Source organism: Neophocaena asiaeorientalis, unplaced genomic scaffold (assembly GCF_003031525.2).
Source record: "Neophocaena asiaeorientalis asiaeorientalis breed wild unplaced genomic scaffold, Neophocaena_asiaeorientalis_V1.1 scaffold120, whole genome shotgun sequence".
Classification (NCBI taxonomy): Eukaryota; Metazoa; Chordata; class Mammalia; order Artiodactyla; family Phocoenidae; genus Neophocaena; species Neophocaena asiaeorientalis.
The window spans coordinates 1,144,770-1,157,433 of NW_020185322.1; the positions used below are offsets into that span (position 1 = coordinate 1,144,770).

Genomic DNA, 12,664 nt, shown 5'->3' on the forward strand with positions numbered 1-12,664 from the left:
CAATTCCAGAGCTTTCCCTTTCCTGGCGACCAATCCACTTCCTGCCTCCGGTCCTCGGAACATTCCTCCCCTCCCTTGAGGTCCTGGCTAGAGGTGCTGGTTGTGGCTGCCCTGAGGACTGCCTGTCTGAAAAATTCGCTCCTCTCATTGACAGGGCAATTTGAAGCAGTCGCTATGTGTGTGGCACCTTTCTGAGTATTTACTCGCGATTCTCCGCCCCGGAGCTAAGCTAAGCGCGTGGGGATGCCGGCGGAAGGAAGCACCGGGCTGTTTTCGATCTGGCAATCGCACGGAAAGCTGCTTCCTTTCCACCTCCCTCCGCCCCGCCCCCACTCGCAGCCCGGCAGCGCTGGTGAGTGGCGGGCGGGAGGGCCGGCGGGCGGAGGGAGGAGGGGGAGCTGAGGGAAGGCGGGCCCTCGGCTGCGAGCTAGGTTGGGGGAGGGGAGGGGAGAGCCCGAGCGCTGGAGTTGGTGCTGGGAAACCCGGGGCTAATGTTGACAACAGGCTCGAGGTGAGTCCCGGGGAACCTCCTTCCCCTCCGCTCCAACGATCGGGAGGAAGCGGGGCTGGGGGGCACCGGCCTGGACTCGTACTCCCTGGGGGACCCAAGAGGCGCCTCCGCACCCCGGCGCTCCGGGGGTGGCGAGCAGGAGCCGGACCGCGGGTCCGGCGTCGTCCTCACACCCCTCTCCTCCGGAGGCTCCCATCAACGCGGGAGCCCCTGGCCCGGGGCAGGCAGGAGGTGCGGTTGAGGGGGTGCCTGCCCCACATGCCCGGGCCGGGCCTCGGGGCCGGAGGCGGGGAGCCCGCCGTGACGGGCTGCAGCCGTTTGGGGGTGTGGAGGAGAGCGAGGGGAGGTTGGGGAAAGCGCTCGGGGAGCCGGGAGGGAAGCGAGGGCGAGGAAGTGGGGAGGGTGTGTGTGTGGGAGGATGTGGAGCGGGGAGACTGGCCGGAGCGTGTCGGGCTCCGTCGGTGAGAGAGTGTGGGGTGCGAAGTTCGGGTTGGGGCAGGGATGGTGCGCGAAGGTGACCGTGGACCCGCGTGGGAAGGGGAGCTGTGGTGGGGAAGCGTGTCGGGCAGAGGCGTGTGGAGCAAGAGCAGGGGGTTGTGGGAGACGAGGGTGTAGGGGAAGGGGTTTGGGTGTATTGGGGCAGGCATTAGTGGGTGTACTTTGTTTTTTAGTCCCGTGGGCTGGTGATTCCTCACTTTGCCTTCATGCCGGGCCTCCTGGTCTTCTCTTGTTGGCCCTGTTGAAGTAACCGGACGATCGTGGGGTGTTTGGTCTCCAGGTTGGCCAAGCAGAGCCAGCTTTCAGGCTTGAGGGGACACTCTGGACCGAACCGTCAGTTCTCTTGCTCCCTTGGGGCTTGTACGCAGTGATGCCTCAGACCTGAGGAAAACTATTACTCGCATTGCTCCTTTAGCAGAGTTGTTCCGTGTTCATGAGGACTGTACAACTCCTCGAGAAAATCGTTTTTGAACTCTGGTGAAATTTGTAAAAGCTTTGAAAGAGTCCTTTATACTGAGGACGTTCTTTAAAGTCGAAGACTGGGAGGTAATGCCCCTGTGCGGTTCTGCCCTTAGAACATTTTGAATGAATAACCGAGAATGAAAAGAAAAAACAGCATTCTTTTACTCTGGAGTATTTTCAGAGCAGTCTCTTTGTGATTTCATACATCGTCCATATGGTAGTTTGCGAAGGAATATCTTTGAAAGGGAAACACCCCTTTCTCTGCACTCTCCCCGTACACGCCATTGCTAGTACCTGTTTTGCCAGTAAAGTAGTTTTTACTTTCTTCTGGAAGTTCAGAGTATATTTAGAAAACCAAAGAAAATATACAGCCCAAAGGCCAAGACACTATTTTGGGAGCTAGGAAGGTGGTTTTAAAGCATGGCTTCCTTTTAAGGACTGTGTGAATGTAATTATACTCAGTAAAATAGCTTGTAAGAGCTAATCATATCCAATTAAAAGGTCACTAATTTTTACCTTATTTTGAGATAGAATCTATTTAAAAGTTTTAGTTTTTATTTGAAAAACTTGTGAAACATTTTAGGTAAAATAGATGTTTATTAAAGCATGAGTTTATTAAAATAATTTAAAGAAATTCGAGCATTTCATTAAATATAATTTAACACAGTTCAGTTTTTGAAACTTGATGTGGTACAAATGCATACTGATCTGAATCATGTTGTTCGTATCTTTTATTTGTCTTTCTAAATCTTAGAGTCAGGGCGTATAGTGGAAAAGAGCACTGGACACAGAGTTTCAACCCAGCCACTAAACTAGTTGTGTAATCTAAGGCAGGTCACTCAACGTAAAGATTGAGAATTGGAGGAGGTAAAATCTAGTACTCCTAACTTGAAAAATCTCTCATTTTAGGATGAACTTTTCAGTGTTCTCTGTGAAAGAGAATAAACATTTGTTGAATGCCTTCCTCATGCTGCTACTGGTTTAGAAATTTAAGAAGTCTGTAATTCCAGAGAGGTAGCAATAGTTCCATTTTACTGATGAATAGACTCAGAGAAGTTACATTGGCCAGTTGCCATAGCTAGCAGTTTGCAGAGTTGGGATGCAAACTTAAAACTCTGACTGACTTTAAAGCTCATATTAACTTTCACATATTGCATTGCTGCCTCTACATGAACCTTTAGATTTCCATCGTATTTTTTGTTCACTGAAATTTAGTTCCAAGTGTACTTTGGGTATATATTTGTAATACAGGGATGAAATGATTCAGGGGAGATACCACTCCCAAGACTTAAGGGTCTTACTGAGAATCTGTTTTGCCATGCTTTGGAGCAGAATTTTATTCATGAATGACTACTACAGTTTGATGTAGAAGGCACTTAAAAATCTGTTGAATAATTGAGTACTGGGGAGAGTCACAAAAGTCTGGGAGACTCTTGTGCTAATAAATGATGATCCTTTATGAATTTGTCAGATTCCGAGTGAATTTCTTAATGTTTTAACAGAACTTAATGTCTAATTTCATCTTCATAGATGAGATATCAATTATAAAATTTGATGCCATTCTTTTTTATATCCTGAGAACTACACTTCCTCGTATCAGCTGAAATGTTGCTGGTTGCTGCTTCACAACAAAATACAAATTCTGTATAAACATTATTATTATTTTTTGCATAGAATTACAAATATTCCTAAGTAAGATTATCTTGTTACCTAGGAATTACCTGTCCCCATATATTTTAGCAGAGAATATGCCAGAAGTTGAAACATCATGTGAAAACTGCATAGCCATTATCAGGGACTCTTTCTACTCTGAGATACGTAATTCTGATTTGTTGTAGTCAGTATCTGTTGTCAAGTTTTCCAGCTGACAGTTTCATATTCTAAAGGTTCTTCATAACTTGAGTTAAGAGTATGAGTTCAGATTCCAGTTCTGTCACTAGCTGTGGCGGCCTTGGTCAGGTTACCTGGTCAGGTCTCCATTTACTCATTTATAAAATAGGGAAAGTAATACCCACCTCATAAAGATTTTAGTATCAAATGAGATAATGTATGTAAGATGTTTACTCTGGTACCAGTGAGTAGTAGCTATTAGTATTCAATCTTTTGAAAGTTTGCTTGCTTTGGGGCAAAGGTGGTTATTTAATTGAAGCTGCATGAGAAATTGATAACTACACTTCCCAGATAATATAAATATTAACAGTATCTTACCACGTAAATATGTAGTTATGCTCTTATATATTTTAATGATTGTTTGAACAGGATTAACAGCCTTTTTTTGTTCAAGTTCTACCAATGGTGTTAACTAAAGCCTTTGGGTGTCATTGTCCAAAAAAATGCATAGAACATGGAAGTGGAGGAGAATAAGAGTAAAAACAGAGAAAGGGAAAGGAAGAGGTGGCTGAGAGAAGGTACAGACTATGGCATGTGCCTCCAAAAATTACTGAAAGTGCTTCTGTTGGCTTAGATTGTCTTTCTGTGGTAATATTTTATTAGAGGGATGAAATAAATGCTTTGTGTCTATAAAATATTATTGCAAATGTTTTCTTTGCTAACCTAGTTTTTATTGATGTAATTTAAAACCTATATTTGAAAATACTTAAAGAGTACTCTGTCTTTAGCTTGTAAAAAAAAAAACTAGGTAAAGTCATTCTATATTTCTTAAATGGAAAGTATTTTGATTATCTTGGGTACAACTTTCAGATGATTTAGGAATTAAAACATGAAGTACTGTCCATAAAAGAAATTATATGAGGACATTAAGTTCTAAGTAGAGATGTATTTTTAGAAAAGAAAATCATGAATTTTGATGGGGAATACATTTTTTGTTCCAGAGTTTATTTACAGTTAATTGTATGGAACCTGTACTATAGACCAGTGCTCTCCAAAAGAATCTTCTGTGATGATGAAAATGTTCTGTATCTGCACTGTCCGTACCCACTAGCCACATGTAGAGTTGAGCACTTGAAATATGGATAGTGACTGGAGAACTGAATATCAAATTCTGTTTAATTTTAATTAATTTACAATGTAAGTAGCCACATGTGGCTAGTGCAGTGGTTTTCAACTGGTGGTGATTTTCCTCCCAGGGGACATTTGGAGATGTCCAGAGTAATTTTTGGTTTTTAAAACTGGGGAGATACTACTGGCATCTACTGGATAGAAGGCAGGGATGCTGCGTTTAAACTTTGTGCAGTGCACAGAATAGCATCTCCCTCCTCCCATCCAGAGAATTGTCTTGCCCAAGATGTCCTGAGGCTGAGAAACCCTGGGCTGGTGGCCCTTGTATTGGCCGATGTAGAAGAGAATATACAGTTTTTTTATAATCATTATTATGTTTATTTATAAACTAATTTTGACTAACACTAATAAAGAGATGAAAGGTCTAGTCCAGTTTGGGATAGTTAACAGTTTTTGTATTTGAAAGTTCGATAAGGTTAGAGCAATGAGGTGAAATTTATGAGTCTTCATAGGAGGCAAGAGCTCGTTTATGCTCCCACTTAGATACTTGTATTGAATATTGTATGAAGTAGTGTCACCAGCATTTCTTAATGGCTGTGAAGTGGGGGGGGGGGTAAAACTGATTCAGAATGTTCTCAGTTACATACTGAAGTATTTATGATTAAATATGTTGTTTTGAAGTTGACAGTGGTTGAATCTAGGGAACGGTTACATGGAGTTCCTTATGTTGTGCTCTCCACTTCTGTTTGTGTTTGATTATTTCCTTAATAAAAAGTAAAAAAAAATACTTAGACATAGGCATAACTAATAATGATAGAATATGGAATTTTATCACTGAAATAGTATTCGTTTTGCATGCATTTTATTTAATCTCTCACAATTGCCAAGTTGCATTAATATGTTCTGCTTAACAAAATAGTGTCACGTCACTAAAAAACGTCACTGCGTCTACAATGCTGACATTCTTTTACTCTTACAGATTGTCCTGGGTAACATAATGCCAGCTGAGCGTAAAAAGCCGGCAAGTATGGAAGAAAAAGAATCTTTACTAAACAGCAAGGAAAAAGACTGCAGTGAAAGGCGGCCAGTGAGCAGCAGGGAGAAACCAAAAGAGGAGATCAAGCTTACCGCCAAGAAGGAGGTTATTAAGGTCCCTGAAGATAAGAAGAAGAAACTGGAAGAAGATAAGAGAAAAAAAGAAGACAAGGAACGCAAGAAAAAAGAAGAAGAAAAGGTGAAGGCAGAGGAAGAATTAAAGAAAAAAGAGGAAGAAGAAAAAAAGAAGCATGAAGAAGAGAGAAAGAAGCAAGAAGAGCAGGCAAAACGTCAGCAGGAAGAAGAGGCTGCCCAGTTGAAGTAAGAACGTTTATTCTGACTATTGATGTGCAGGAATGGGAAGATTGGAATGTTTTGGAAAAACAGTGATTATTTGAAATAAAACTTCCAGGGTGCAGTTTCTTGAGAGTTGGGAGTATCTTAATTTACTTGTTCTGTTAGTTTTACTGACGAGCTGCATGCGTACAGTGCTTTCATTCTTTAAATTAAATAATAGTAATCTTTAATAAGTGTTTTTTGAGGTGTGGGGCAATCTGGGCTGTTTTTGTTTTTTAAAAAGGCTTTTTTTCATGGTACCTTATGCCATCTTTCTAAGTTGAAAATCTGTAGTTTGTTTGTTTCTTTTTGGCCGTGCCATGCGGCTTGCAGGATCTTAGTTCCCTGACCAGGGATCCAGCCCGGCCCCTGGCAGTGACAGTGCCAAGCCCTAACCACTGGGTTGCCAGGGAATTCCCGAAAATCTTTAGTTCTAAATGGCTGCTATTTGTTGAGTTCTTATTGTATGCCAGGCACTACGATTGTATCAGTACATGTCTTCAAGGCAGTCTAATGAAGTAAGCTCTGTGATCCTCATTTTACGCATTAATAAAATGAAGCTTCAGGAGGTTAAATGACTTGCCTAAGGTCACAGTAAGTAGTAGAACAGCTGGGATTTGAACCTATGCTGGGCTGACTTTAAAACTTTTGTCCTTAGGTACAATTCCATAATGCCTCCCATTCTTATCTTTATCTAAATCTACTTTTAACCATGTAAATCTGTGCAAGTGATATGATGAACTGGTGAAAAATGAGGTAGTCCTCATGGGAAGACTACCAGGATGTAGCAGAAATGACAGTTGTTGAATAGTGCATGAGCTCCTCCCTTCATATATATAATTTAAAAAGCTGTTTGCAAACATGAATTTTCATGAATCTCTAGAACAGCTCAGCTACCTGCTTTCTTACCAAAGCTCTTTTGTACCTCTGTTTTTAATGAGGAACTGGAGCCTTGGGTCTGAAAAGCAGTAGTAGTGACCTGTTTTGGAATATTCAGAACCATGATTCTTGAGAGTTTCTTGCTTATTTTCTATTTTAGTTTTAAAAAAACAATTCACAAGGATATTTAATTTCACTGTAAGTTTTGTTCTCTCACCCCTCCTATACAAAGAGCTTAAAAAAACAACAGCAACCAAAACCCCAACTTCTTACTGGGAAAAATTCAAGGGTGCAAAAAGTAGAATGAAATGATCTACCACCCCTCCCCATCTACGCAGCATCAACAATTCACATTTTTTTCCTTTGGAGTATTTTAAAGCATCACATTATTTCACCTGTAAATTTATAAATATAAATAAATACCTTGTGTGTGTGTGTGTGTGTGTGTGTGTATGTATGTATATATATATTCATTATATATCAAAGTGTTTCTCATAAAGATGGTAATGGAGTTCTTGAGTGCATACACGTAATGAGTTATGCTTTCTTAATGTGTACTCTCACTGCTAATCTTGCGTTTCTGTGTGGCTGGGAGGCTTCCAAGAGATACTCACATGTCCCTGTTCCCAGTGGTAGATGCAACTCTCTGTTAACATATTGTGGCTGTTAGTGGAAAAATCATAGAATTATAGGGTAGCTCAGGGATGGTTATCTCAGAAAGATGAAAATCTATTTTATTAGAAATTTATATTTTAAAGCTACATATTTTGGTATCTCAGAAACCTCAAAGTCAGATTGTCTCCACTCTCCCACTCCTGCCCAAGTTATTTTACTGCTTCTACAGTTTAAACATGTCCCATCTTTTTAGTGGAAACATAGGTAGATTTGTTTTTAATTATTCTTTTCAGGATACACTGAGTCTGTTAACCTTTTATTAAAGTGCTTTTATCCTATAGTTCTTCTGGTTCCTATACAAGCTTTCTTAATTACACTTGAATTTTAAGACCTAAACCTAGCAAGTACTTTTATTAATAAAGGTTTGTTTAATGTTGAAGTATGGAGAAATGGTACGTAACATCTCAAAACATTTTAATGCATTCTTTTATAATGTTTATTCTTTAATTAAAATATTCTTTGTGGACATTTTTTGTTTTTCTGTTTTCCCAATGCTTTTATTTGTTTTAGGTTATCTTTCTCAAACGTATTAGTTTTTTCATATTAAGCATCATGTGTTTTATCCATTTATTTATTTTTTTCAGCTTTATTGAGTTAGAGTTGACAAATAAAAGTGTTTTATCCATTTAGCTTGCCAGTTGGCAGAATGAGTTTTAATCTAGTTATTCAGAATCCTCCGCTCTGCCATTTTTGGTGTTATCAGAATGGGTTCTCATTATCTTAAGTCATTAATCAGATGTCTTTAGTAGTGAAAGGGCCTCTTGCATCTTTTGTTCCTCTTGGATTCTGTTGCTTTTCTGATCACCTTTTCATTGGCTTTCACTCTTATAGGATTCATCAGTGATGCTTCAAAATATACAGGGTATTTTACTTACATATTTGTTTGTTTTTTTATATAGAGAGAAAGAGGAATCCCTTCAGCTTCATCAGGAGGCTTGGGAACGACATCAGTTAAGGAAGGAACTTCGCAGCAGAAACCAAAATGCTCCAGACAACCGACCAGAGGAAAATTTCTTTAGCCGACTAGACTCAAGTTTGAAGAAAAATACCGCTTTTGTCAAGAAACTAAAAACTATTACGGAACAACAGAGAGACTCCTTGTCCCATGATTTTAATGGCCTAAATTTAAGCAAGTACATTGCAGAGGCTGTAGCTTCTATTGTGGAAGCAAAGCTAAAAATATCTGACGTGAATTGTGCTGTGCACTTATGCTCTCTCTTTCACCAGCGTTACGCCGACTTTGCCCCGTCACTTCTTCAGGTTTGGAAAAAACATTTTGAAGCAAGGAAAGAAGAGAAAACACCTAACATTACCAAGTTAAGAACTGATTTGCGTTTCATTGCAGAATTGACAATAGTTGGGATTTTCACTGACAAGGAAGGTCTTTCCGTAATCTATGAACAGCTAAAAAATATTATTAATGCTGATCGGGAATCCCATACCCATGTTTCTGTGGTGATTAGTTTTTGTCGACATTGTGGAGATGATATTGCTGGACTTGTACCAAGGAAAGTAAAGAGTGCTGCAGAGAAGTTTAATTTGAGTTTTCCTCCTAGTGAGATAATTAGTCCAGAGAAACAGCAACCTTTCCAGAATCTTTTAAAAGAATACTTTACGTCTTTGACCAAACACCTGAAAAGGGACCACAGGGAGCTACAGAATACTGAGAGACAAAACAGGTGATTTTCAAATGTTTCTCAGAAATGAGAATTTGTTTTGGAGCTCATACTTAAAAAATTTTAAAGTCTTCATGCCACTGAAAGAACTTTTGGAAAAGGGCTCATTGCAGGTGATTTCTTAACATTCCAGGAAAATTTCACAGTGTAACAATCTAAGTACTCATGTTTAAATGTGAGTCTTCGATAGATTTTGTTTCTGATTTTGAAAGAAATCCGGCAAGTATGTGGTGATTTTTACTTTGTGGATCTGTTTTCTTCCTGTGATTTAAAAAACTCCTTAATGTTGAGGGATAAGTTTTCTTTTTCTGTCACTTTAACTTATCTGCTATTTTTCTGTGTGTTTCGCTGTTCCCTCTCTATAACAGGTTTGCTTTCATTGTTTTGTATTTTAAGTTTATTGATGTCACTGTTGATACTTGCTTTTTAAGAAAACAAGTCATTCATTATCAGTGATATTTTAGATTAGTAATTTGGAAAATAGTGTACCAAAGTAGCTGTGAAAAAATTATTCAAGTGCAACTATGCATTTATGGGAGTCTTTCTCCTGGGGACATCCATTCAAAATTCTAAAGGAATGTGTGTGTCTGATTTAGGCCACCTTTGACAGTTACAAGATACTGTAGACTACTGTGTAGCATTTGCACCTAGAAGGCATCAACAAGCTAGAAGTAGATGCAGTTGGTGGGTATTAGGTCAACTTTATGGAGGGTTGGATTTGGAGGAGGGCTGAAGGGGTACAGAAAGGAGGCAACAGCAGTAGCCTTTGGTTGGATACTCTACAACTATTTAAAGTGCATGTCGGGGGGAGAACACTTATTCCTATAAGCCTGTAGTTGGAGAGGACTGACTGGTTTAAGTAGTTACCACTAGAAGGTGATTGACTCAGCCAGAAAAGACTGCAATAGTGTATGCCGGTAGTTCAGTTAGGTCAGGGGTAAGATAGGTGCAGAGACTATATGGAAAAATCCTTGGTGGCTGAAGATCACTAAGAGGTGAGAATTTAAGATGGCAGCGGTGCTCCTTAATGTTTCTTAAAAAAAAGCATCCTCGTTTTTTTGCTTTTGAATAGCAAGGACTGGTTTTTTAAAATAATTTATTTATTTATTTATGGCTGTGTTGGGTCTTCGTTGCTGCGCACGGGCTTTCTCTAATTGCGGCGAGCAGGGGCTACTCTTTGTTGTAGTGCGTGGGCTTCTCATTGTGGTGGCTTCTCTCTTTTTTTTTTTTTTTTTTTGCGGTACTTGGGCCTCTCACTGTTGTGGCCTCCCCCGTTGCGGAGCACAGGCTCCGGACACGCAGGCTCAGTGGCCATGGCTCATGGGCCCAGCCGCTCCGCGGCATATGGGATCTTCCCGGACGGGGGCACGAACCCGTGTCCCCTGCATCGGCAGGCGGACTCTCAACCACTGCGCCACCAGGGAAGCCCCGTTTCTTTTTTAAAATTTATTTATTTTTGGCTGTGGCTTTTTCTAGTTGTGGCGAGTGGGGGCTACTCTTCGTTGCAGTGCGCAGTCTTCTCATTGCCATGGCTTCTCTTGTTGTGGAGCACAGGCTCTAGGCACGTGGGCTTCAGTAGTTGTGGCACATGGGCTCAGTAGTTGTGGCACACGGGCTCTAGAGTGCAGGTTCAGTAGTTGTGGAGCATGGGCTTAGTTGCACCGCGGCATATGGGATCTTCTTGGACCCGGGATCGAACCTTTGTCCCCTGCATTGGCAGGCGGATTTGAACCACTGCGCCACCAGGGAAGCCCCAAAGTTTTTTTGTTTTTTTTTCTTTCTTTTTTTCCCCAAGTTTTCTACTCTTTTTCCATTTCTCGTGTGTCGTACCTAATACATCACAGCTGATTTTGAAAGTATGTTTTGATTACTTTTTATTGGCTACTTTAAGGCTTTTGTGTGTGTGTTTTTGATTGGCCTCACAGAAGCTTATAGGGTAGAGAGTCTGTAATTATTTAATCTGGTCATCCTTCCAATGCAAAATGGAATCCATTTTATAGATTATCTGACATAAATTATCCTTCTGAAAACTTCTCGAGCTCAGTGCTCTGAGCCATTCCACTGTTGGACATACCTATTTGCTAGGAATTCAAGCTGATGTTTAATGCCCCATGTAATGGTTCCCTTTGATTTATTTCTTTTTTCTGATACAGACGGAATAAAGCTACTCAAAGTGGGGGGTCCATGAACTGTTTACCTGTTCACAATGAATTAACGCTGAGAAACTGAGACTAACCATTTAGACATTTTGATAGCAATTCTCCATTGCCATGATATTGTCACTGTGTTTTATAGCTGTGCTGTGATTGGAAAGAAAATTATTCCTTTATGGCAGATAGTTTGAGAAGCACTGGCATGTGACATGTCTCTTCTTTTACACCAGGATGTCTCAAATATTTGCAGACTGCCAAGATGTTTCCCTTTCATCTTCTCCAGGCTAAATACCTCTGGTTCCCTCAGTATGCTACATGATTTCCAGACACTTCACTATCCTTAGGACGTTTGTTTTGGATGCCTTCTTATCTACTTGTGACCTACAATTCCATTAGTTTTTATAGCTGCCTTGTCAGTCTTGACTTTCTGTTACACCTAAAGACTAGTTTCTCAGAGGAACTGCTGCCCAGCCAGTTCTTCACATCGAACTAGTGAAATAATTTTTTTATACCTAATACAGACTTACCTCTTTGAAACTTTATTTAGATACTTTTGGCATATTATGTTAGCCTAATGATAATCGATGATGATGGGGTGTGTGTGTGTGTGTGTGTGTGTGTTTGCTGCACTGCGCGGCTTGTGGGATCTTACTTCCCCAACAAGGAATTGAACCCAGGCCACGGCAGTGAAAGCACTGAGTTCTAACCACTGGATCTCCAGGGAAGTCCCAATGATGTGTATATTATTAATTGTACTTATGCACTGGTCACATTTAGATTAGATAAGGAGACCTTTTTTTGTTATTAAAGTCACGCAAGAAAATTTTGAACAGGATCTTGTGTTGAGAGCACAGCTTTATGGCCTTTTCCTAGAAACTTACTCATTTTAATACAGAACTATTAACTATGGTTGGTTATTAGAGGAGGTTATTTACTAAGTGTAAATTGACCTTAGCATGGTAGCAGTTATTTTATCGCAGGGACTGTCCAATTAGATGGTAGCATTGGACTGGGGGAATGTGAGAATCTTAATCACAATGTAGAAAATAATTGGCATATAGCTTAATAAGTCACTCGTGCCTTAGGATAGCTTCAACTTGAGCAGCCTCTGTAGTGAGAATTTAAATGCCTGACTGAGCAAAGAAGACATGAGGAATTGGTTAGTGCAGAGTCCCTACTTGGCCTAATGTTAGTCTCCTTACTTCTAACAGGGTACGTTACAGTTAAAATGACCAGTTTCCAAAAGCTTCTTGCTCCCAATCATTGTCCAGTAGGTGTTTTGAAGTTTTTCTGTATCATAGGAATAAATCATAGGCAATCGTTTTTTCCCAGTAAGATTTCTCTTAGGCATGATAATGCTAGAAATCTAAGTGCCAAGCTAGTGAGTATTTAATGCTCGTACATAGTTGAAATACTTTAAGCCTTTATTCAATAACTCATAATGATGGTTTTAAAAAAGTGACTATATTTTCAGTCTATGG

At 40.3% G+C, this 12,664-nt stretch overlaps 1 protein-coding gene across 2 annotated transcripts in view; it reads left to right on the plus strand.

Moving 5' to 3' along the window:
- Window positions 1–426: 426 nt before the first annotated feature.
- UPF2 (UPF2 regulator of nonsense mediated mRNA decay) overlaps window positions 427–12,664 on the plus strand; it is a 92,513-nt gene continuing 80,275 nt past the window's right edge. For both annotated transcript variants that reach the window (XM_024734153.1, XM_024734154.1), the window contains exons 1-3: window positions 427–511; window positions 5,409–5,785; window positions 8,254–9,033. In XM_024734153.1, the coding sequence (XP_024589921.1) occupies window positions 5,427–5,785; window positions 8,254–9,033 (1,139 nt within the window). In that variant the 5' untranslated portion in view covers window positions 427–511; window positions 5,409–5,426. The remainder of the gene's footprint in view (window positions 512–5,408; window positions 5,786–8,253; window positions 9,034–12,664) is intronic.